The 24747-nt window shown below is 52.8% G+C and overlaps 1 protein-coding gene and 2 long non-coding RNA genes across 5 annotated transcripts; 1 reads left to right on the top strand and 2 right to left on the bottom strand.

Annotated features, from left to right (window-relative positions):
* Positions 1 to 680: 680 nt before the first annotated feature.
* On the bottom strand, positions 681 to 5857 carry LOC128569951 (uncharacterized). Its single transcript, XR_008375492.1, has 3 exons — positions 5740 to 5857; positions 4063 to 4149; positions 681 to 3700 (listed from the first exon to the last, which is right to left on the bottom strand). It is a non-coding gene; the product is annotated as an uncharacterized LOC128569951 (long non-coding RNA).
* A 6368-nt stretch (positions 5858 to 12225) lies between these two features.
* Positions 12226 to 23742, top strand: WDR81 (WD repeat domain 81). Of its 3 annotated transcripts, XM_053568660.1 has the most exons (10): positions 12226 to 16067; positions 17054 to 17161; positions 17419 to 17609; positions 17718 to 17908; positions 18186 to 18351; positions 18431 to 18596; positions 19279 to 19968; positions 20883 to 21028; positions 21330 to 21509; positions 22588 to 23742. In XM_053568660.1, exons 1-10 carry the CDS (start codon positions 12416 to 12418, stop codon positions 22906 to 22908), a joined length of 5811 nt encoding a protein of 1936 aa, XP_053424635.1. In that variant the 5' UTR covers positions 12226 to 12415; the 3' UTR covers positions 22909 to 23742. The 3 variants fall into 3 exon arrangements, 2 of the variants coding, with proteins under 2 accessions (XP_053424635.1, XP_053424636.1); XR_008375491.1 differs by lacking the exon at positions 22588 to 23742 and having other exon boundaries at positions 19279 to 19982; positions 21330 to 21462; XM_053568661.1 differs by lacking the exon at positions 19279 to 19968.
* On the bottom strand, positions 17496 to 24670 carry LOC128569952 (uncharacterized). Its single transcript, XR_008375493.1, has 5 exons — positions 24539 to 24670; positions 22833 to 22925; positions 21319 to 21497; positions 20268 to 20475; positions 17496 to 17555 (listed from the first exon to the last, which is right to left on the bottom strand). It is a non-coding gene; the product is annotated as an uncharacterized LOC128569952 (long non-coding RNA).
* Between the last annotated feature and the right edge of the window lie 77 nt (positions 24671 to 24747).

Raw genomic sequence — 24747 nt, 5'->3', positions numbered from 1 at the left:
AGAATCGGAAGAGAAAAACAAAACTCATCATCCTGTAAGTAGGACTGTTAGGATTCTAGAGCCCTGCAGCCTTGTGAGGAAAATCCTCCCCAGCCCCTAATCCCCCAGAGAGAGTGACAGGTGTTTACTGATTTCCTTTCATTTTACTCCACTCCACACCTCTTTAGCTGGCTTGACAGCCAGCAATTCAGAGAGCTACTTCCTGTGCACCATGAGGGTGGATTCCAGCTCCTCCTAAGGAATGAAGTTCACAAAACAACACATGCCCACATAAAACCTCCTTGTCACTTAAAGGGCTGGGGGCTTCCCTTCATTCTTCTACACCCACTTCTTCAAAGGTTTTGAAAAAAATTTTACTGGATCATTAAAATTTTATTTTATGAAAAGAATACACAATTAATGTAGAAAATTTGAAAATTACAGGAAAATCACCATTACTTTATTCCACCAACAAAAGATAACCACCATTAACATCTTTGACTATGCCTTCAGTCTTTTTTTTTTTTGCAGTTTTCTGGCCGGGGCTGGGTTTGAACCCGCCACCTCCAGCATATGGGGCCCACGCCCTACTCTTTGAGCCACAGGTGCCACCCGTCTTCAGTCTTTTTTATCTGTTCTATGAATACAAGTATATATTCATATTTTTAAAAATAAAATTGAGATCACATAATATATATTCCTTTTATAACCTTTTTAATGTTCAAAGAGCATTTTTCTTTCTAGTCAAATGTTCTTCTCCATGACTTTTAATAGCTGTGCAGTACTCTACCATCTGGATGGATATACAATAATTTACTTAAGCAATCCCTATTGCAAATTTTCATTACAGCAGAAAAGGAATGGATTCCCAATCAAACAGTTGCTTCTCATTTTTGTCTATTGCCAATGCTGGATGAACATCTTATAACTAAATCCTTAATTATTTTCTTAGGATAAATTCCCAGACATAGAATGACTAGGTCAGAGGACATGGAAACTTTTAGGGCATATGATACATATAACCAAACTACCATCTGAAAGGATATACCAATTTATATTCCCAATGTAGCGTGTTATTTCAGCACTCTTTCGCCAGTGCTAGGTCCTTTTTCTGTTATAGTTTGCTAAAGGAAAAATGCTCTCAGCTATATATATATATATATATATATATTTTTTTTTTTTTTTTTGTAGAGACAGAGTCTCACTGTACAGCCCTCAGGTGGAGTGCCGTGGCGTCACACGGCTCACAGCAACCTCTTAACTCTTGGGCTTACGCGATTCTCTTGCCTCAGCCTCCCGAGCAGCTGGGACTACAGGCGCCCGCCACAACGCCCGGCTATTTTTCTGCTGCGGTTTGGCCGGGGCTGGGTCCGAACCCACCACCCTCGGTATATGGGGCCGGCGCCCTACTCACTGAGCCACAGGCACCGCCCCTCAGCTATATTTCTTAAATTACTAATGAAATATATATTTCTTTCATGGTTTTATCCATTTGAGTTTGTTGTGAACTTCCTGTATGTTCTTTCACAGCTGGCTTTTGCTCCTAGAGGCTGTTATGTAAAAATTACAGGCTGAGAAAAAAGTAGGAGGGTGAAGTCACAGGATGCTTTCCTATGGTTCCCCATCTCTGAGGGGCGCAAAAAGACTGGAGAGAACCGGTAAGTGAAGTAGGAGATGGATGGAAGCTTGTCATTGTCAGAGGCTGGCTGTTTTCTCTCCTCTTGGGCTCCTGGGCTTTATGGGCCCCCTTGAAGAATGTCCAGATAGGGCCCTGTGCTCTCCAGGTCTGGTCCTTCACTGGTCTCTGTGTTCCCAGGCTGCCCTTCTTCACCATGATGGGTGAAGATGGCAGAGCCATATTCCTAGGGCTGGAGGGACATGCTGGCCAGTGAAGCAAAGAGGGGAAGAAATGACAGAGGCAATGTCCAAGAACACAGCAATGTGTGGACTCAGTCTACCTCCTCTATTGCTGTCCCACATACATCCTGTCCCTCAGCTTAAGCTAAAGAGGAGTGGGGCTAATTATCTCCTTTCCTCTACATCTTTCAGTTTCTCATAAATGGAGAATAAGGTAGACCTCCTGCACATCTCTTCCCACCACATAGAATAAATAGCTTCCTGTAACCCATGAACTTGGCCACCTTCAGGTAGGGAGATTGGGCCAAGACTGAACCACATTAGAGCACCTAAGCCCAAGAATAAGAATGGATCAGGAGCGGGAGGTGGCAGGTTTACACTGCTTGATGCCCCAAAGGGGATCACGTCCCATAATTCAGCTGTCCTGGTTGGTGGAAGGGAGAATTTCCTGCCTGTATACAGGACTGAGCTGTCTTACATACCATCTTGGAAAGCAAAGTAAGGGAAGAAACTGAGCAGCACCAAGTAGAATACCATCAGGGGGCTGGGCAGTGGCTCACGCCTATAATCCTAGCACTTTGGGAGGTCACTAGTTTGAGACCAATTTGAGCAAGAACAAGACCCCTCTCTACAAAAAAAAAGAAAAATTAGGCATGGTAGTCTGGCCTGTAATCCAGCTACTCTTGGGGGGCTGAGGCAAAGGATTGCTTGAGCCCAGGAATTTGAGGTTGCAGTGAGCTACGATGATGCCACTGCACTCTAGCCTGGGTGATAGCATGAGACATTGTCTTAAAAAAAGAGAGAAAAAAAAAAATACAAACAAAAAAAAACCCAAGAATGCCATTGGGGCTTCCATCCTGCTTTGGATGGCAGGGGACTCCATGGACCTTGCATGATGGGAAGCCAGTATATAGACCCATCTCTTTCTAGTCCCTTACTTTGGTCTAACCCCTCCAACTCCCTCTGGTCCCCAACTCCTGAAGTTATGGTGTCAGGGATGGGGAATGGACAAAAACTCATGTGAAAGGTATTTTATTATTTTTTTATTTTGCAGTTTTTGGCTGGGGCTGGGCTTGAACCTGCCACCTCCAGCATATGGGGCTAGTACCCTACTCCTTTGAGCCAAAGGCACTGCCCAGGTATTTTATTCTTATCCATACGTGGAGGAGAACCCAGGCTCTGAGTTTGCACAGGTGGGCTTCTGATTCCCTCATGTACACTCATCTGTATGGCTCCCTATCTCACAGGTAGAGAAACTAAGACAGGAGGTCTAAGGGTCCCAGATATAGGTAAGTACCCCTGAATCTAGAGTCTAGGCTGGTCTAGGGAAATACACGGAAAGGTAAGAGCAGAGGGATGACTGCTCAGATCAGAGTTTCAGTATCACTTTTTCTCTGAAGACTAAACTTACTTTTGGAGGATACCTGGAAAGGCCAGTAGGGAAGAATGGGAGATAAAGAAGGTGGATCAAGAAGGAAATTTGCATAAAGAGTTTTTCTCTTCACTTCTTCCCATTGTCACACATAGACCAAGTAACCTTGGGTAGTTCAAGCCTTCTATTCTCCAATTCAGCCAGTGTCTCTAATCTAAAACTGCTCTCTTGCTGGACCAATGGGGCTCTCCAACTAAACAGGGTTCCCTTTTCCAAAAGGTATCATCACCCCCACTATTTAGACCTTTGCAGCCCCATTTCTGTCACCTTCCAGATGATAGAGAAAGCAGCTCCTCTTCCTCTTCTTCCTCGAAGTCAGGGGCAGAGGGCAACAGTTCTTCAACTGGCAGCTTTAGCTGGGTCAGGACATAAAGCTTGCCACTGAAGAACTACTGCGGCTCAGCCAGATGAGGATGTGAGAGAATCAGGATCCTAAAGGGAAGGGGGAGGAAAATGGCAAGGGTCTGAGCAGGCCTATGTCACAGGGACACTGTCCCAGTGGCCACCAAAGTCTTGTTCCTGTAGAGCTTCAACCTTCTAGTGAATGGTTCTTGGCTCTGACCTGGGCCTACAGGAAGGAGCTGTTAATTTCAGTGAGGAGCAAGAGGCACGTCTAAACAGACTTCCCTTGCTCCTCTTTCCAGAACTGGAAGCAACAGAAACCCAGTCCTGCTCATCCCCCTGCCCTAGCAACTGATACAGGGGCCCCAGCCCTCTCAGCAATCAGAAAGGTCAGAGCCTGGGATCTTGGGACACACTCATCAGTCATTCAGGTACTAGGTGAGAATTTGTACCTCAGTTCCAGAAATGAGAGTTCAGTGATCAGCCCAACTGACTTGTTCCCAGGGAGTTCAGCTGGAAGGAGAGTCTGGGGGCCTAGACTGGGAAAGAATGAGGAAGGGAGGAGGTATAGAGTTTGGAAGAAGGTCAGCAGAGGCTCCTGGGACTGTGAGAGAAAGGACAGCAGCCCAGAGGCTGGAGGAAGGGAGGTATAGGCAGGGTGGTTGGGCAGCTTCCCCAGGACTCTTAGATGCCAGGCATTCCGCTTGCACATTCCGGGTACATCTGGTATGAATTCCAAGCTGTCTGCCGGCCCCTCCATGTCTGAACTTTGTTCCAAGTTCCAAGCCCCGCCCCCACAGTTCCAACGCATGAATCAGCAGGAAAAGCCGGGCCCAGCAGCATGGCCCAGAGAGGGGGCTGGGGGCGTGGCAGGCTTCAGGGCTGTGAGCCGGGGAGGGCGGGTCTGTGCTGACAGTCAGTCCAAGGGCATGGACCATGCCAGCTTGAGGGGCCAAGGCAGTCTTGCCTTGGGATTTCTACACCCAGGGGATAGGAAAGATTGGGGGTGGGTGGGGTTCAAATTCCAAAACCTTGGTAGGCATGAACTTTATGGTTATCTTCCTTTCCCTAGATGACCAGTCCAATTCTGTCTGACTCCCCTGTCTCAGAGGGCTCTGTTCAGCCCACAGAACTCAGCAGCTGCTAAGAATCTGTGCCAAGCAGGTGCCCTTGGCTGCAGGGCGGGGTGGGCCCAGGGCACTGACCCTCTGACCAGCTGCTCCAGCAACCCTCTGGCACTCTGACAGCTCCTAGCTGACAGCTAGGATGACAGGCCAAATGATTTGGAGGCTGGAACTAGGGCCGAAAAGAGGTGGGGGCGATAGCCTAGCCGGAGGCCACAGGGAGGGGCCAAGAGTTGGCCGGGAGGTGGGAAGAGAGGGAGCCCAGTGATGACTAACCCAGGAGCCCCACCCAGCCAGCCGGCTTCCCAGGCGGTCAGGGCCAGGCCTGGGCTAGGGGCCTCACAACCGGACAGGCTGGGGGGAGGTGCAGAGGTGACCTTCTCTCAGCCCAAGACGGCCAGTTAGTGTGGGGAGGGGGGGTTAGAGTTTCCAGGTCCTCCTCTTGCCCGCTTTCCCCCGCCCAACCGCTGTGAAACCCTAACCTTTGAGTTGCATAAGGCCCCCCGCAACACCGCCCCCTACCCTTCTCCCCTCCCCCCTTACATAACATCCCCTGGAGGGAATGAGAGGAGGGGCCGGCCCGCCCAGCGACCCCTTCCCTGCCAGGCCGCCGTAATGGCCCCGACCCTGTGAGCGCCAGTAGAGGCAAAGCACCTCCCGGCTACCCGCTCCGTCCAGATTCTCGCCAGGCTAAATAGTCGGCTCCTGTATTCCCAGACCAGAGGGCGCCTAGGTTAACCGCCCCCGGCCCTCCGGTCTCTAGTCCTCCTTCTATAGCTACTCCGCCAAATCTTCCGCCACAACTGTCCCGGACTCTTTCTTTAAAGCTCCGGACACAGTACTCCGACCAGTCCAAGCCCCAGTACCCCAGAACGCCCCTGCCCCCGCCGCCCCCTCTTCTCCTCCCCCGGAAAGGCAGGGTGTGGCCGTCAGAACCCTACTTTCACTCATTACCCTGTTACCAGGGTTTCCCCCAGCGTGCCCGGTTCGCCAGCTCACACCCACCTGGTGCTGGGTGTGGGGGTTGTTGAGGGTAAGGGAGCAAATCACTGCGTCAGATCCCCACGGCCGGCGGCGCTGTCTCTTCCCAGCGCCCAGCACACACCGGCTCCAGTCTCCGATCAGCTGGCGGCGTCGTGACGCACAAGCTGCGATTGCACCGCCCAGGGCCAATCACCGCCCACTGCTGGCCAACGTGACCACGCCCACTCGGGGGCGCCAGCACTTCGCTCTGATCCCGCCTCTCCGGGCGCCTGGACTCTGATTGGCAAGGAGGCCGCCCCTTCGCCTTGCGACATTGCACTAAGCCACGCCCTCCAACGCACAAGCTGGCCAATAAATGAAAAGGTGTGGCCAGCTCTAGCGTAAGCGACTTGCTTAGAAAAGCACTACGTCAAACCAGAGTCCTAAAGAGCAGAAGAAAGTAAAGGCGTGTGTGTTTGCAGTGCATACTGGTTAACGTAGTTCGCGGTCTGTTACCCTCGATCCCAGAATCCAGCGCGCTGTGTGAGTTGGCATTTTTAAACTGATCTCTGAATCCTTCCCGGTGAAGTCCTTAAAGGGCTACAGCCCTTTTTGGAGGTATGAGTGCACGACCCCTAAAACTGACTAGCTGCCCTCCACAGGAAGTTTCTAAGGTGGGGCAGGCGAAATAGCAGGAGAGGGCAATAATGAAAGTTGGTAACAGCCAGCCAGGGCATTAGCAAGTCTACCGTCGGAAAGCACGCTTGAGGGCTTTTGGGAAAAGAAGGATCGCTCACCTCACTCAGCCCCAGCCTTCACTGGCCAGACCTAGTCCAATTCTCAGGGGCCCTTCCCAACCAGGGGAGTCTTTTCTTACAGCTGTCTTGTCCCAGTGGCAGAAAAACCCCAGAATCTCTCAAGATGTTCCTAGCAAAAGATTCATTGGCACAATCCTCACAGAGGAAGGCTATGGTCAGAAATTAAGGACTGGGCCATGCCAAAGTGCAACTGATCAGCCAAAGAACCTCTGATTAATCCCCACCCCCATACCCATTCTGTCCCGCCTCCAAGGCTCTTCACTTACTCAGGCCTACTTAGGGAAGAGATTTTAAAGGTGGAGACCAATGAGGAGGCTGCTCCTTCTCCACGGACCAATCAGAATCTTAGAGGTGCGGGGGATGGGCAAAAACTGAAATGAACCCAATGACTTGGCAAAAGCGGCTGATCTGCTTTTTTAAAGGGGCAAGCCTAGGACCTAGCCCACCCCATCACTTGCCCCCTCCACTAGCACTAAAAAGAAATGTGGATCCATGACTTTTCCATAAGCTCCACCTTGGGGGTGATGGTAACTGAACCCGAGAGATGAGCGTGGAGCGTGAGATAAGTTCTTTCTGTGTTAAAGACGGTATCTGCAAGGTAATTGCTATGGATCCTTGAAGCTCCAGAATTCTAAGCCTATGTTCAGAATATTGTGCCTTTAAGGAAACTTCCTGTCTTCCGCCCCAGTAACAGCTGATTGTTGGAAAGTGTGACCTCAGGGGACGAATCAGCTGTTACCACATCCTCCTCTTTGCCTGCCTTCCTCCATCCCTTTATCCACCCCCTGCGGGTGGTGAGGGAAAGAAATGGAACCCTAAATATGAGGGACTTGATTGTATGATCTTTCCTCTCCCTCATCACTCCTGGTCTGTCTCTCCACCCCCACTTGCTCCTTAATTCTTAGGTTCTGAGCTTGGAACGGAAGGTATTTCCTGTCAGCACAGTCAGCTTAGACTCACCCTCCCATGTATGGGGGGAGACCAGTGTGGAGAAACACAGAGTGGTGGCTGGCTGGGTGTGTGGGTGCTTCAGGAACGGGTACTAGGGACAATACACTGAAGCTGAGGACCTAATCTAGGGAAGAGGAATGGCCAGGGAAAGCAAATCTGGGACTCAGAACCCTACTTCCCAGGCCAGCTGCCCCCTACTCCCTACTCAAGCTGTTTTATCCCCAGACAGAGGCCTGCTGAGGGAGTCCTCTTGGTTTGTCCATTCACTTTACTTCTAACTGTTCTCAGATGCCAGCTGTACCATTTTTTACTTTCACCAGTACCCTGCCCACATGTCCACCTCCCACAGTGGTGCTAATGTGGAGCTACCCAAAGACTGCAGATGGAACATTGGCCCCAGAAGCCTGGGGAAGTCCTGCAGGAAGACCCAGGTAAATATTCTGCCCCAACCCTGAGTTGGGAATCAGGGTCACTCCAGGACAAGCTTAGTGTGAAGTCCCAGCACTGACTTGGCAAGGCTGGGAGAAACTGAGCAGGGCCCTGGCCAAGCTTGGAAGAACGAGAAGTCTCACCAGCTGCCCCCACTCTCCATTATCTTGAGCATAGAAATCCCATTCCCTTCCCACTCAAGGCCCTTGGGGTGCTCCTTTTCCATTTGTTCTGCTCACTAACCATACCCTAGCCCTCACCCAGACCAAAAGCCCAGGTTTGAGTCCCAGATTTTTCAACCTCAGCACTATTGACATTTTAAGTTGGATAATTTCTTGTTAGAGGGCTGCCCTTTGCTTAGTAGGATGTTTATCTCTGTCCCTAGCCTTTAATCCTCCGGTTATAACAATCAAAAGTATCTCTAGACGTTACCAGATGTCTAAATTTCTGGGGGCCTAAATCCCCCCTTCTCAATTCGGGTTCATATTCTAGCTCTTACTAGCTGTGAGCTTGTTCAAGATGTACTTTCCTCATCTACAACAGAGGATGAATAATAAATTGAAGGTTTATTGTAGGAGGCTGGGTGCGGTGGCTCACGCCTGTAATCCTAGCACCCTAGGAGGCTGAAGTTGGGTGTATTGCTTGAGCTCAGGAGTTCGAGATCAGCCAGAGCAAGAGCCAGACCCCTATCATTACTAAAAATAGAAAACCTTTATCTGGGCATAGTGGAGGGCACCTGTAGTCCCAGCTACTTGGGAGGCTGAGGCAAGAGGATTGCTCAAGCCCAAGAGTTTGAGGTTCCTGTGAGCTATGATGAAGCCATGGCACTCTACCTAGCTCCACAGAGTGAGATTCTGTCTCTAAAAAAGAAAAAAAAAAAAAAGAGGCTCGGTGGCTAGGGTGCCGGTCACATACACCGGGGCTGGTGGGTTCAAACCTGGCCCAGGGCCTGCCAAACAACAATGACAACTACAACAAAAAAATAGCTGGGCATTGTGGCAGGCACCTATAATCCCAGCTACTTGGGAGGCTGAGGCAAGAGAATTGCTTAAGCCCAGGAGTTGGAGGTTGCTGTGATCTGTGTGATCACGGCACACCACGACACTACTGAGGGTGATAAAGTGAGACTCTATCTCTACCAAAAAAAAAAAAAAAAAATCAAAAACATTATGCCCTCTTAATATTTTGAAATTTAAGAAAATAATGTTTGAAAACACCTAGTACAGTACCTGGCTCACTGGCCAAAAGTTGGTGCACCAAATGTTAGCTCCCTTCACTTTTCTCCCTGCTAGATCAGCAGGAGCTGAGTTCACTCAACATGGGCTGACTCCTGGGGCAGCTGCAGGCTCCTCCTGACTAAGACATGATCTCCTGGAAACACAACATTGAGGTTGGCTAAGGGGAGTGTCTAATTTGGGCCCCCAAACTCAAGGGTGCTTAAGTTGGGATTCAGGAGGAGCTTTTGTGGGGTTAGGGAAAAGTAAATTTTGGAGAAGAGCTATTATATAGCATTATTTCTCAAGATGTGCTTGAAGATTTGCTGCATCTAAATTACCTGGGGTGCTTGTTAGAAATTTAGACTCCTGGGGCTGGGTGCAGTGGCTTATGCTGGTAATCCTAGCACTCTGGGAGGCTGAGGCAGATGGATTGCTTCAGATCAGGAGTTTGAGACCAGCCTGAGCAAGAGAGACGCCCTCCACCCCTGTCTCTATTAAAAAAATAGAAAAATTGGGCGGCGCCTGTGGCTCAGTCGGTAAGGCGCCGGCCCCATATACCGAGGGTGGCGGGTTCAAAACCGGCCTCGGCCAAACTGCAACCAAAAAAAAATAGCCGGGCGTTGTGGCGGGCGCCTGTAGTCCCAGCTACTCGGGAGGCTGAGGCAAGAGAATTGCTTAAGCCCAGGAGTTGGAGGTTGCTGTGAGCTGTGTGAGGCCACGGCACTCTACCGAGGGCCATAAAGTGGGACTCTGTCTGTACAAAAAAAAAAAAAAATAGAAAAATTAGCCAAGTGTTGTGGTGAGCACCTGTAGTCCCAGCTACTTGGGAGGCTGAGGCAAGAGGACTGCTTGAGCCCAAAAGTTTGAGGTTGCTATGAGCTACGAAGCCACAGCACTCTAGCCTAGGGTGACAGAGTGAGACTCTCAAAAAAAAAAAAAAAATTAGATTCCTGGGTTTCACTCTAGACTACTGAATCAAAGTACATCTAAAATTTGAAAACCACTATACTAGGGCTCAGATCAAGGTAGGTGTTGATGCCCCCCAATTGCAAGGATATCTCTATTCTATAGAGAAGGAAAGAATTGCCAGAGATAAGGCTAGGTATGCTCAAGGTCACTGCTGCAGTGTAAAGCCAACACCACCAGAGGGCAGGGTACATAACAGAGTTGTAGAAAGTAATGCCTGCTCAGTGTAGGTAAACTAAGACTAGAGCAAAGACCATGTAGACCAAGTTCTATTGGTACTAAGAAGGGGGCACTACTTCCTGACCATCAAAACACAACTTCTGGTTTCAGGTTCTTAGATCAAAGTTGGAGATGAGAGATTGTCACAGAGCACCTCACTTCCCAGGTGCAAAAACAATAGTGCACAGCTTAGGAGTACAGAGAAAAATGGTTTTAGAATAAGACAGACCTAGGTTTGAATCCTTGAGCAAGTTACTTAAGATAATCAATCAGCTTTCTCTCTTTTTTTTTTTGGCTGGGGCTGGGTTTGAACCCACCACCGGTCTGGCATATGGGACCGGCGCCCTACTCCTTGAGCCACGGGTGCCGCCCAATCAATCAGCTTTCTCATCCTAAAACTGGGATTTAAAAATATCTTCCTGGCTATGTACCTGTAGCTCTGCGGCTGGGACACCAGCCATATACACCGGAGCTGGCGGATTTGAACCCAGCCCAAACAACAACGACAACTGCAACTAAAAAATAGCTGGGCGTTGTGGTGGGCGCCTGTAGTCCCAGCTACCTGGGAAGCTGAGGCAAGAGAATCACTTAAGCCCAAGAGTTGGAGGTTGCTGTGAGCTGTGACACCATAGCACTCTACCCAGGGTGACAGCTTGAGACTCTGTCTCAGAAAAAACCCCCAAAATCTTCTTAAGATGATTGTGGTGAGGACTACACAAAACAAGGTATGCAAAATGCTTAGAAGGTCATCGGCTCCTGGTGAATGCTCCATAAATGGTAGTTGTAAGTTATTACTGCCCCAGGTCATATAATCAAGCATATCAGAGGCTCTAGCTGCCCTTCAAGAAAGAGGAGACAGATGGAATCAGATCTTGGTTGAGCCATTCCTGTTTTCTCTTTTATTCAGGCCTTTAGTTTTTCGTAGGTGCTTTTGTAGGATCTTTACACCTCTAAATTTCTACAGGAGGGGAAAAAAAACAAAAAAACAACTAGATCCAGTGGTTTACTGGAGACAATGGCCTATCTGTCCTGCAAATGAGTCAGAACTAAGACCCCTTGAAAGAGTCATGTAGTTTTGGTGCCAGCTCTCTGGTTTCATTCCCTCTGCTGTGCTGAACCTTTCTCCCAGCCACAGTGGTATCTGCAAGGCTCTGATCACAGCTGGCAGGCTCTCTGGCACCGCAGAGGCAGTTCTTCAAGAGGAAGTCTTGAGGAATACTTCCTCCCAAGAACTCCAGGCCTCTAGGCCTGGGCTACTTTCCCCCCCTCAGCTGTCTCAGTTATGAAAAAAAAAAAAATTAAAAAGTCTGTGAGAAAGCTGTTAGAAAGGACGGGTCCAAGGCAGAAAGAAGTCTGGGCACTAGTTTCAAGTCTCCATTCTGCCAGTCAGGCAAGCCTTTTGGACAGCTCTTGATTATCACCTGTAAAATATAAACAATAACTGTTCTCCCTACCTGACAGTGTTGTGAGGGCCAAATGAAATGTTACTGATGAAGTGCTACTGAAGATCAAAAATCTTCGTTTGTAAGGGCACAGAACCGCTTAAGGAACTCTATGTCAAAAGTCCCAGCTCTGTCCCAGATTGTGTAATTAACACTTTCCTTAAAGGTTGACATTTCTGGGAAAAGCCTCCTTAGACCCGAGTTCTGGCGGGTGCAAGGAGGGGAGAAGTCAACAGCCCCCTCCAGCTGGAGACCCAGCCCCTGAAAGGAGCGAAGCCCTGACCAAGCCAGGGCGGAGCAGTGAGGCAGAAGACGCGGAGACCCGCGGGTGGTAGCGCGGGCAGGAAGCAGGGTCCCGCCGGGAGTTTTTGAGCCACGTGCGGTTGTTTCCGTGTCGCGGCGATCACGTGACCTGCATCAGCTGACCAGTCACGGTGGAGCCCGGCGCTGGTGCCCTGCAGCCTTTGCCCCGCCGCGCCCCGAGTGCAGGACCCTGTGGAGGGGTAAGAGCGCCCTTCGCACGCCCCTCCTCTGTTGCCGGCTTTCCCCTGCCACCTCCACCCCACCCCTTGTCCCTCACCCCTCTCAACTCCCGCGGTCTGGCACCCCGGAAGCCATCGCGAGGAGGGCCGTGGCTAGGCTCAGACCCGCGCTGCCCCCCGGCGGCCAGGAGGAGATGGCTCAGGGGAGCAGGGGGCGGGAAGTCCCTCTTACCACCAGGGCCGAGGGCTGGCACCCGCCCCCAAGCCCAGACATGGAGGAGCTGCTCCGGAGCGTGGAGAGGGATCTAAACATCGACTCCCGGCAGCTGGCTCCTGCTCCCGGGGGCACCCACGTGGTGGCCTTAGTGCACACGCGCTGGCTGACCAGTCTCCGAGAACGCCGGTTGCCCCTGGGACCCTGCCCCCGGGCAGAGGGCCTGGGCGAAACGGAAGTCAGGACTCTTATGCAACGCTCAGTGCAGAGGCTGCCCCCGGGCTGGACGCGCGTGGAGGTGCATGGTCTGAGGAAACAGAGATTGTCCTATCCGCTGGGCGGGCGCTTGCCCTTTGAGGAGGGGTCTTGCAGCCCTGAGACCCTCACTCGCTTCATGCAAGAGGTGGCAGCCCAGAATTATCGCAACTTGTGGCGACATGCATACCGCACTTACGGGCAACCCTATAGTCATAGTCCTGCCCCCACAGCTGTCCCTGCTCTGGACTCAATAAGACAGGCTCTGCAGAGGGTATATGGTTGCTCCTTCCTGCCAGTGGGTGAAGCAGCTCAGTGCATATCGTCTTCCAGAGATGGCCCCTGTCCCTCTCAGGGCAGCTCCACCTGCCCCAGTCTTTTGAGAGTGGAGGCTCTGCTGGAGTCTCCAGAGATGCTGTATGTGGTACACCCATATGTGCAGTTCTCCCTGCATGATGTGGTAACCTTCAGCCCTGCCAAGCTGACCAACAGTCAAGCCAAGGTGCTCTTCATTCTTTTTCGTGTGCTGAGGGCCATGGATGCCTGTCACCACCAGGGGCTGGCCTGTGGGGCCCTGTCTTTGCACCACATCGCTGTGGATGAGAAGCTTTGTAGCGAGCTCCGACTGGACCTGAGGGCTTATGAGAAACCCAAAGAGGATGAGAATGAGGAGGCCTCTGTAACAAGGGATGAAACAGGCATGAAGTCTAGAGAGGAGGGGCAAGGGGGACCTGGGCTTCCCCCCTGCCAGGAAGAACTTAGGGGGCTTGTGTTAGATTGGGTCCATGGCCGCATCAGCAACTTCTACTACCTCATGCAGCTGAATCGTTTGGCAGGTCGGCGGCCAGGGGATCCCAACTACCACCCAGTGCTGCCCTGGGTGGTGGACTTTACCATGCCCCACGGGCGCTTCCGAGACCTGCGCAAGTCTAAGTTCCGCCTCAACAAGGGGGATAAACAACTGGACTTCACATATGAGATGACACGGCAGGCATTTGTAGCAGGTGGGATGGGTGGTGGAGAGCCACCTCATGTTCCTCACCACATCTCGGATGTGCTTTCAGACATCACATACTATGTGTACAAGGCTCGGCGCACTCCCCGCTCGGTACTCTGTGGACATGTCCGAGCACAATGGGAGCCCCATGAGTATCCAGCTAGCATGGAGCGTATGCAGAACTGGACCCCTGATGAGTGTATCCCTGAGTTCTACACCGATCCCTCCATCTTCTGCTCTATTCACCCTGACATGCCTGACCTGGATGTGCCAGCCTGGTGCAGCTCCAACCAGGAGTTTGTGGCTGCCCACCGGGCATTGCTGGAGAGCCATGAGGTGTCCCAGGACCTGCATCACTGGATCGATCTCACCTTTGGCTACAAACTACAGGGTAAGGAGGCTGTAAAGGAGAAGAATGTGTGTCTGCACCTGGTGGATGCCCACACTCACCTGACCAGCTATGGTGTGGTGCAACTCTTCGATCAGCCGCACCCTCGGCGGTTGGCTGGGACTCCTGTCCTCACCGCTGAGCCTCCACTCATCCCCAAGCTGTTCATCCAGACCATCCAGGAGACCACAGGCCGAGAGGACTTCCCAGGACAGCTTCCAAATGGGGTGGGTCAACTGGTTTTAGAGGCCATGCCCTGTGAGGCTAGCTGGACCAGAGACAGGCCTATGGTAGGGGAAGATGATTTGGAACAGGCTACAGAAGCTCTGGATTCAATCTCCCTTGCTGGGAAGGCAGGTGACCAGCTGGGCACCTTCTCCAGTCAAGCTTCCCCTGGCCTCCTGCCTTTTTCAGTGACCTCAACCTCCCGAGCAGGCCGCAGGAATAAAGCTGCTGGGGAGGGTGAGGAGGGGAAGGTCCTTCTTCCTGAGGGATTCAATCCCCTACAGGCTCTGGAAGAGCTGGAGAAAATGGGCAACTTCTTGGCCAAAGGCCTAGGGGGCAGGTTGGAGGTACCTGAGCAGTCCCAGGTACAGTCAGCTGTGCAGCTGCGGGACCTCTTCCATCGGGACATGCAGGCACTGGGTGTCCTGTTGGCTGAGATGGTGTTTGCCACAAGGGTCCGGACACTGCAGCCTGACGCACCTTTGTGGGTACGTTTTGAGGCTGTTCGGGGACTCTGTATGCGCCACCCCAAGGAGGTCCCTGTGTCTTTGCAGCCCATGCTGGACACACTCCTACAGCTAAGTGGACCTGAAATTCCCACTGTAGCAGAGAGGGGCCAGCTGGACCCACTGTTTGAGTATAGTTCTGTCTCCCAAGGATTGCCCCCACCTTGCCCAGCCCAGCTTCTCAGCCCCTTTAGCTCTGTGGTTCCCTTCCCACCATACTTCCCAGCGCTGCACAAGTTCATCCTCTTGTACCAGGCCAGGCGTGTGGAAGACGAGGCCCAGGGACGGGAAATGGTGTTTGCTCTGTGGCAGCAACTGGGTGCAGTGCTGAATGACATCACCCCGGAGGGCCTGGAGATCCTGCTGCCCTTTGTGCTGTCACTCATGTCTGAGGAACACACAGCTGTGTACACAGCTTGGTACCTGTTTGAACCTGTTGCCAAGGCACTAGGCCCCAAAAATGCCAATAAGTACCTCCTGAAGCCCCTTATTGGTGCCTATGAGAGCCCCTGCCGGCTACACGGCCGCTTCTACCTGTACACTGACTGCTTTGTAGCACAGCTGATAGTGCGGCTGGGCCTACAGGCCTTCCTTGTCCACCTGCTGCCCCATGTCCTACAGGTGCTGGCTGGTGTGGAGACCTCCCCAGAGGAAAGCAAGGGCCTGGTGGGAACCGCTGAGGATGAGGAAAGTGGGCTTCCGGGGGCTGGGTCTGGCTCCTGTGCTTTTGGAGAGGAGATTCAGATAGATGAGGAGCCTGCCACTGCCTCAGGCCTGGGGCTACCAGATTACATGTCTGGTGTCAGCTTCCACGACCAGGCTGACCTCCCTGAGACAGAGGACTTCCAGGCCGGGCTCTACGTGGCTGAGTCTCCACCACCCCAGGAGCCTGAGGCTGTAAGCCTGGGCCGACTGAGTGACAAGAGCAGCACCAGTGAACCCTCCTTGGGTGATGAGCGGGCTGCAGATGAGGGTGGTGCCCCTGTGGACAAGAGCAGCCTCAGGTCAGGCGATAGCAACCAGGACTTGAAGCAAAGTGAGGGCTCAGAGGAAGAAGAAGAGGAGGAAGAAGCCTGTGTGGTGTTGGAGGAGGAGGAAGAGGGGGAGCCAGATGAGGTCACCGTGGCATCTGATCTCACTCTGTCTGACACGGTGCTGTCTATGGAGACAGTTGTGGCCAGTGGCAGTGGGGGAGATGGGGAGGAAGAAGAGGAGCAGCTGCCTGAGCAGTCAGAAGGCAAAGAACAGAAGATCCTCCTTGGTAAGTTCTCAGGTCTGGTAGGTATTGGTCAAACACTTTTGTATGTCCCTCAATATTTGCTGAGCATCTACTGTGCACCAATTAGTGGATCAAGACAGATTCACATGCCACACAGATAATAGGCCTGCCTTCATGTTGCTCACATCTAGCAGGGGAGACGCCATAGTGTAGATGACCTTATGCAAATGTGATACACTGTAAAGAATGTGGCTGGGTTGCTATGGAGAGAATGGAAAATGGTGCTTTTAGTTCTGGTTTTCAGGGATCAGAGAAGGCTTTCTTTTTTTTGAGACAGAGTCTCACTTGGTCGCCCTTGGTAGAGAGCCATGGCGTCACAGATCACAGCAACCTCCAACTCTTGGGCTTAAGCGATTCTCTTGCCTCAGCCTCCCAAGTAGCTGGAACTACAGGCAGCCGCCACGATGCCCAGCTATTTTTTTGTTGCAATTCTCATTGCTGTTTTAGCTGGCCGGGGTGGGTTTGAACCCGCCATCCAAAGAAGCCTTTCTTGAAAGTAGGGGCAATTGAAATTCAAGTAGCAGTAGGAAGTAGGTAGGCAAAAGCCATAGGGTCTGAAGTGGGGAAGAGCATTTCAGGTCAAGGGAACAGCATAAGCGAAGCTCTGAGGTTGTCATGGTCTGTTAAAAGAGAAGCAGTAAAAGGTCAACATGGTTAGACTGAGGGTGTGAAGGGAAGAGAGGCCAAAGGGAAGGCTAGGGCCCAGCCAGGCCTCATTAAGAAGCTTGGGAAGACTCTTTAAGAGGGTGGCCTTCCTGCAAGTTATGCCTGAGGAGAGGAGCCTGGAACAGAGTCCCACAGGCCGGGGCCTGGCCTCCCCTGCCACTGTTAAGTGTAGGTGGTGGTATGGGGCGGCCAGGCTTAGGCTGGGCTCCTTGGCACAGCAGCAGCCAAAGTGGATGTGGTGGGGTGGGAGGAGTGAGGAACCCTCTTATCTGATGAGCTCAGTACCTGCTCCCGCCCTGCAGATACAGCCTGCAAGATGGTCCGCTGGCTGTCTGCCAAGCTTGGCCCCACGGTGGCCTCTCGCCATGTGGCCCGGAATCTCCTCCGCCTGCTGACTTCTTGTTATGTTGGTAAGGCCTGTCATCAGTGCTGGAGATAGGGCTTCCTCCCGGACTCTCTCCCCATTTTCTGCCCTCTCTAGGAGTTCCTTCCCACCCCCACTTCAAACCACCTTCCGGCCTGGTCCTGGGTCCTAGTCTGTAAGCTCCTTCCTTCCTTGGGAAGGGGCTGGGCGGACTCCGAGCTAGAAGTAGCTTCCACAGTGCTGAAGGGCCAGCCTCCTCTTGTACTTGCTTGCTGCTCAAGGAAAGTGACCTTTCCTTGGCAGGGCCCACTCGGCAGCAGTTCACAGTGAGCAGTGGCGAGAGTCCCCCGTTGAGTGCTGGCAACATCTACCAGAAGAGGCCGGTCCTGGGTGACATAGTGTCGGGGCCTGTGCTCAGCTGCCTTCTCCACATCGCCCACCTGTATGGGGAGCCTGTCCTTACCTACCAGTATCTGCCCTACATCAGCTACCTGGTCAGTCACTGGTTTGGTGGGCCTGAGGACCTAAGGGCCAGCCCAGTGTCTCAGGGGTACCAGGGGTTCTATGGGCTAGCCTGGCACTCATCTACCTTATGGCTCTAGGTGGCCCCAGGTAGCACCTCAGGCCCCAGCCGACTGAACAGCCGTAAGGAGGCAGGGTTGTTGGCTGCAGTGACCCTGACTCAGAAGATCATCGTGTACCTCTCAGACACCACGCTCATGGACATCCTGCCCCGGATCAGCCATGAGGTCTTGCTACCGGTGCTTGGCTTCCTCACATCCCTCGTCACGGGGTAGGCCCCTATCCCTTCACCAGAGGGGGCACAGCTCAGCTGAGGGGCCCATGCAGGAGGGACTGCAGAGCTTAGGAAAGAGGAAGTAACACAGGGCTGGGGGACAAGAGTCCTGGTTCTTACCCTGGCCATGTGACCCTGAGTAGACCAGAGTCTCAGTGTCCTCATCTGGTTTGGATCAGTTGGCCTTGGAGCTCCCTTTTGTTTAAGACTTTGAGTAGATTCTGGTTGAGTCCTACAGAGCGGAGAGGCCAGGACTCATGGACTCTGTTTCTAGATTCCCAAGTGGGGCCCAGGCCCGGACTGTCCTGTGTGTGAAAACCATCAGCCTTATTGCCCTCATCTGCCTGCGCATTGGACAGGAAATGGTCCAGCAGCACCTGAGCGAGCCTGTGGCCACCTTCTTTCAAGTCTTCTCTCAGCTGCATGAGCTTCAGCACCAGGTGGGCAGACCTGCCTGGCTGGGCTGGGCCAGGGTGAGAGCTGTGGACTCGGCTGACTCCCTGGGCCTCCTGCCAACAGGATCTGAAGTTGGATCCCGCAGGCCGCAGTGAGGGCCAGCTGCCAGAGGTGGTCTTCTCTGATGGGCAGCAGCGGCCAGTGGACCCTACCCTGCTGGATGAGCTGCAGAAGGTGTTCACCTTGGAGATGGCATACACAATCTACGTGCCCTTCTCCTGCCTGTTGGGTACTGCTCCATCACATTCCATTGCACAGCCTTTGTAGCTGTCTCCTCCCTCAAGAGGAACCATTCTTTACCCTTCCCCCAGAGTCAGCAGTGGGTTTTAAGCACAGTTTTTTGGTCAGAGCAAAGGGCTTTGGCCTCTGACCCATATAAATAGGGACTGAGCATTAGCCAGCAAGAGAGGTGCAGGAGCTGGCCTGCTGTGTCCGTGGGGAGGGCAGGGGAGTCAGGTTGATGTACTAGTGGTCTCCAAGAACCATCTGAGAGGAAATGAGTGTGGCCTGCCCTTTATGTAGCTTCCCCCATGCACTACTCACTGTGCTAAGCATTTCCAGGTGTCATCTCCCTGAATAGGAGGCACAGCCCTGTGATTAGATGTATTGTCACCCCTCCACTGAAATCTAAGCTCTGAGAGGGCAGGGCACCACCTGTCTTGTTCACTATTCTATTTCTGGTGCTCAGTAGGGTGTCTCGCACACGTAGAAGAAACTCATGTGTGCATATTGACTGAATGAGTGCACTTTTTTTTTACTGGAGAGGAAACTGAGGCTCAGAGATGAGTCACTTGCCCAGAGTTGCTCAGCCAATACCTGTCCCCTCTTCCGTGGTTCCCAAGCCCTTGGATGGGTGGCAACAGCCACCTGCCATCTTCCCTGATCTTTGGACCTCTCCCACTCCCATCCAGGCGACATCATCCGGAAAATCATCCCCAACCACGAGCTGGTTGGGGAGCTGGCGGGGCTGTATTTGGAAAGCATCAGCCCGAGCAGTTGCAATCCTGCCAGCATGGAGCCCGCTGTGCCCAGCTCCAGCCCTGAGTGGGACTCTCAGGGTGGGAGCTGCCCCCAGGATGACGGCCACTCAGGGACCTTTGGGAGTGTCCTGGTGGGGAATCGCATACAGATCCCCAGTGACTCTCATTCAGAGAACCCCGGGCCCCTGGGCTCCATCTCAGGGGTGGGTGGTGGAGGCCTTGGCAGCGGAAGTGAGGACAACGCCCTGAAGCGGGAGCTGCCACGGAGCGCCCATGGGCTGAGCGGGAACTGGCTGGCATACTGGCAGTATGAGATTGGTGTGAGCCAGCAGGACGCCCACTTTCACTTCCACCAAATTCGCCTGCAGAGCTTCCCAGGCCACTCGGGGGCTGTCAAGTGTGTGGCACCCCTGAGCAGTGAGGACTTCTTCCTGAGTGGCAGCAAGGATCGTACTGTGCGCCTCTGGCCACTGTACAATTATGGGGATGGTACCAGTGAGACAGCCCCACGTCTTGTCTATGCCCAGCACCGCAAGAGTGTCTTCTATGTGGGCCAGCTTGAGGCCCCACAGCATGTGGTGAGCTGTGATGGGGCTGTGCACGTCTGGGACCCCTTCACAGGTGAGCGGGCCCAGGTGAGGCCTGTTCTGTTGCTGCTCTCCTGTGCCACCAGGCCTCTGGAAAAGGGACCTGAGGGTGGGGGTATAATGATTTGTAGTTTGGGGAGATCAATGAGACTGCACAGAGTAGCAATTAGGGCTTAGAATCCTTTTTTTTTTTTTTGAAACAGTGTCTCAAACTGTTGCCCTGGTAGAGTGCTGTGGTGTCACAGCTCATAGCAACCTCAAACTCTTGGGCTCAAGCTATCCTCTTGCCTCAGCCTCCCAAGTAGCTGGGACTACAGGCTCCCACCACAATACCTGGTTATGTTTTTTTGTTGTTGCAGTTGTCATTGTTGTTTTAGCTGGCCTGGGCCGGGTTCAAACCTCCAGCCTCGGTGTATGTGGCCGGTGCCCTACCCACTGAGCTACGGGCACCACCAGGACTTAGAATCTTTTAGATTTGAGTTTGAATTGGCTCCACCAGCTTACTTGCTGAGTTACTTTCAGCAAGCATCAGTTTTTCCATCTGTAAAATGAGAATCAGAAAAGCTGGTTTAGAAGATAATCACATAGGGGTTTGGCTTAATGTGTAGCACATACTAGATCTTTTGCAGATGGTCACTTGATTACTTTTTGGCATCACTGTAGGGAAAAATGTGACTTAAAAGGGGAAGGAGATGGAGTAATATTGGGACAAGAGAGGGAGGTAGCCTTGGGTCACAGGTGCTGTCTGAAGAGAGGAGGTTGCTCTGGGGATGGGAACCTGGCCTAGCCATGGAAGCAGAAGGGTGGAAAAATCATGAAACTTCTGTAGCATTTTCTGAGGATCCCTGGTGGGTGGGAGATAGGTATGGGGTAAGTCCAGGGACTAGAATGCCCAGGCTCTTCCTTCAGCTGCTGGGACCCCAGATCCACTGTGCCTTCTCTTCCCAGGGAAGACCCTTCGTATTGTGGAGCCACTGGACAGCCGGGTGCCCCTGACCGCTGTAGCTGTCATGCCTGCCCCTCACACCAGCATCACTATGGCCAGCTCTGACTCTACCCTGCGCTTTGTGGACTGCAGGAAGCCTGGCCTGCAGGTCAGAGGGTGTCCAGTTCTCTTAAGTATTGGCTCAGTTCTCTGGGAACTTGGCAGGGAAGAGGGACTCACAAAGTGTTCCTGGCACTTGTTAATTTCATTTGGAGACATATTGCCCACAGCAAACCCTGGAGGATGGGACTCTGTCCTGTGATGGGGGTGGGGTTCTGGGCTTTTTGCTTAATGAGAGTGAGAGGCTCAAGCCTTCCTGCTGTGCAGGCTTGGGTGGTGAGTAAGACCTTTGGGAGAACGGAGTGGGGTGGGGGGGGTGATGCCTCAGCTCAGTCTCACTCTGTCTGCAGCATGAGTTTCGCCTGGGTGGCGGGCTGAACCCTGGGCTTGTCCGCTCCTTGGCGGTCAGCCCCAGTGGCCGTAGCGTTGTGGCTGGCTTCTCCTCGGGCTTCATGGTTCTCCTGGATACCCGCACAGGCCTAGTTCTTCGAGGCTGGCCAGCCCATGAAGGGGACATCCTGCAGATCAAGGTAATGAGCTAGGTTCCCTTCCCTTCCTCATTGCCCAGCCCCTCACCTCTGCTTAGGGCTCATCTGTCCAGGGACAGGCTTGAGCTGGCCTCCCCTACATCTTGTCAAGAGCTGATGGGCAGGGAGGGTGGCCCTCCTGGGCCAACTCAGGAGACAGGCTACAGGGGTGCAAAGCTGACCCTGCTGCTCATGGAGATGTTCTAATGAATAACTCTTGTCCATATTTATTTTGCTTGGAGGATCAGGGGTCAGGCCCTGTCCATGACCCAGTTCAGGTTAAATAAAGCTCAGCTGGGAGGCTGTTTACTGCCCCAGGCCACTGAGCAGAGTCCATGCTCCCTGCTGGGCTGCCCTTGTGGGGGCAGGAGCAAAGCTGACCAAGGAAACCTTCCTGCCATTCTCAATCTCAGGCCTTGGGGAGCTTCTCTGGGAGGGCCAAGAAGGAGGAACAGGGCTACTTTTGGGAGGATTTCTGAAGGCAACTGGGCCTCTACTCCCCAGCTTGGAGACATTGCCAAGCTGAGGACAGGCTGCTGCTGGCTCCCTCCAGGGCCCAGGTGCCTCTAGATTCTGACTTTCCAAGAAAGTGTCAGGAGGGCTCCGGGGTCAGCCTGGGTGTTAATCCTGGCTCTGCCACTGACTGGCTCCCTGACCTTTGTATGATTACTTAACTTCTCTGAGCCTCAGTTTTTTCTCTGTAAAATGGGGACAGTGGCAGCATCCACCTCATGTGTTTATTGCAAAGATTTTTTTTTAAGGAAGATTGGTAAGAAATGTTTATTTTCAAATACAATGTACATGGGGAAAGAATCACAACGAGTGATTACCCCGTTGTGAAGAATAAATGTGATCTAGCACAATGCCTGCACACGGTTAGTTCTCCAATTAGAGTGTTGACAGGGTTACCAATTCTTAATATGTTATTATTAATCAACATTAATATGATGTGGGAGGGTGGCAGCCTGTCACCCACTCAGGATGGCCTGTCTTCCCTGAGAGAATGGGGAAGAAATGGGAAGGCCTTGGGGGTATACAGGAGAGCCCAGACCCCTGCTGAGGCTGTCCTCTCTCTGAACAGGCGGTAGAAGGCAGTGTCCTGGTCAGTTCCTCGTCTGACCACTCCTTGACTGTCTGGAAGGAGCTGGAGCAGAAGCCCACGCACCACTACAAGTCAGCCTCTGACCCCATCCACACCTTTGACCTGTATGGCAGCGAGGTGGTCACCGGCACCATGGCCAACAAGATTGGTGTCTGCTCCCTGCTGGAGCCACCCTCCCAAGCTACCACCAAGCTCAGCTCTGAGAACTTTCGTGGCACGCTTACCAGCCTGGCTTTGCTGCCCACCAAACGCCACCTCTTGCTGGGCTCAGACAACGGGGTCATCCGTCTCCTGGCATAGGCTGAGGCAGGAGCTGGCTAGACAAGGGCAGGCAGACATCCCCTCCTTTACCCTTGTTCCCCTAGCAGCTCCCTCTAGGCAGGCCCCAGGCCTCACACCAGTGTACCCTCATGGCCTGCCAGATAGCGTAGGGGCATCCTGGCCCTTGAGCCACCAAGGTTGCCAGAAGGGGTCTCATTCATGGCTTGGGAACATATTGCTCCTAGCCAGCAGGAAGCAAGATGGAGAGCAGGAAAAATTATCACTACTCTCATTTCTCCCCAGTTCTGCTCTCTGGGTCCACGTGGAGACAGAGAAGTTCCAGTAAGGGGAAGGGAGACTGACCCTGCCCAGCCAACCTCCCAACTCCTCTTCCCCACTGGGCTTTCTCTGCCCCTGTCCCTCAAGGATGGGGAAGCTGCCCTAGTCCAGGGCACTAATGGTGCTTGGACTCCAGCCTAAGAAGGGCTGGCCATGATCCAGGAGTTAAGGGCCTTGGTCTTGGATTTAAGTGTCTACCTAGCCAGGCCCTGCCCAGTGTGGGAGCAGGAGGGAAAGGAAGGGTAGTATCAGGGAAGAGGAGGTGGGCTGGCCAGTGGTGCCTGCCAGAAGTGAACCCATGCCTTGTCTGCCCACCTCTAACCACAGTGTTTGTGCCTTGAGCTGAGGAGGCAGCCCCTGGGCCCAGAGCCTCTGAGACAAGGGGTAAGAAGAATCATCTCTGTATCTTGGGCCCCTGCCAGAGTCCTCACATTCTGGAGTGGATATGAGGTCTGAGGGTTGGCTCCTGCTGCCTCCTCACTATTTGCAATAGATGTAAATATGACCAATAAATCCTTTGGAAGAGCCATGGAACAGAGTGCAGCTTGTCTTGATTGTGGAGGCAGGACGGGGAAAAGTTGAGACCCAGCAGCTTCCAGGGCAATGATGAGGGGGTGAGGAGGAGGGCAGGTAGGCAGCCTGATCATCGATTGCTCTCTGGGTGGTACGGGGTGCACATTTTCTGGTTTGTGTGGCTCCAGGCCAGTTTTCCAGAACCCTCACCCTTGGGTAGGGTAAGGAGGCATTGTTCCTGAAGAGGTAAGACACTGGGAGAGGCTGTACCCCTCTGCATCTTTCTTCTCCCTACCCAGATTGAAAGCAGCCAACCAAGGGCGGCGCCCGTGGCTCAGTGAGCAGGGCGCCGGCCCCATATGCCGAGGGTGGCGGGTTCAAACCCAGACCCAGCCAAACTGCAACAAAAAAATAGCCGGGCGTTGTGGCGGGCGCCTGTAGTCCCAGCTACAGGAGGGAGGCTGAGGCAGGAGAATCGCTTAAGCCCAGGAGTTGGAGGTTGCTGTGAGCTGTGTGACGCCACGGCACTCTACTGAGGGCAATAAAGTGAAACTCTGTCTCTACAAAAATAAATAAATAAATAAAATAAAACAAACGAAAGCAGCCGACCAGGATCCTGGACTTATAAGGGTGGGGGTGGGCATCCTGTCCTGGGTTCTCTGTATAGCTTCCTGCAGCCTCCCTCCCTCCCCTTGGGAAGGGGAAAGGAAAGGACAGTGGAAGTGGGCATCTGGATGTAACTCTGGGGCCAGCTCTGTGTCCTTGGACAGGTCACATAGCCTCTCTGAACCTGGACTGATCCAGGGATAATCCGTACCTTGTGGAGTCTCTGGAAGGCTTGACAGAGTGCCAGGCTCCTGTCCTTTCTGGATATGCCCTCTTGGCTGGCCAGACCCAGCCTCCTCAACTCTCCTTCTGGGCTTTCTTTTTCCAGGCTCAGGTGGGATCCAAATCCATGGAGGTTCTGAGTGGTTGTCTGAAGATTAGATGTGCTAGTGGGAAAGGGGCTTCTGGTCCCAATATCAA

The sequence above is a fragment of the Nycticebus coucang genome, chromosome 18 (genome assembly GCF_027406575.1).
Source record: "Nycticebus coucang isolate mNycCou1 chromosome 18, mNycCou1.pri, whole genome shotgun sequence".
In the NCBI taxonomy this organism is placed as follows: domain Eukaryota; kingdom Metazoa; phylum Chordata; class Mammalia; order Primates; family Lorisidae; genus Nycticebus; species Nycticebus coucang.
Note: the sequence above shows the minus strand (reverse complement) of the source record. Positions and strands in the feature narration are given on the sequence as shown.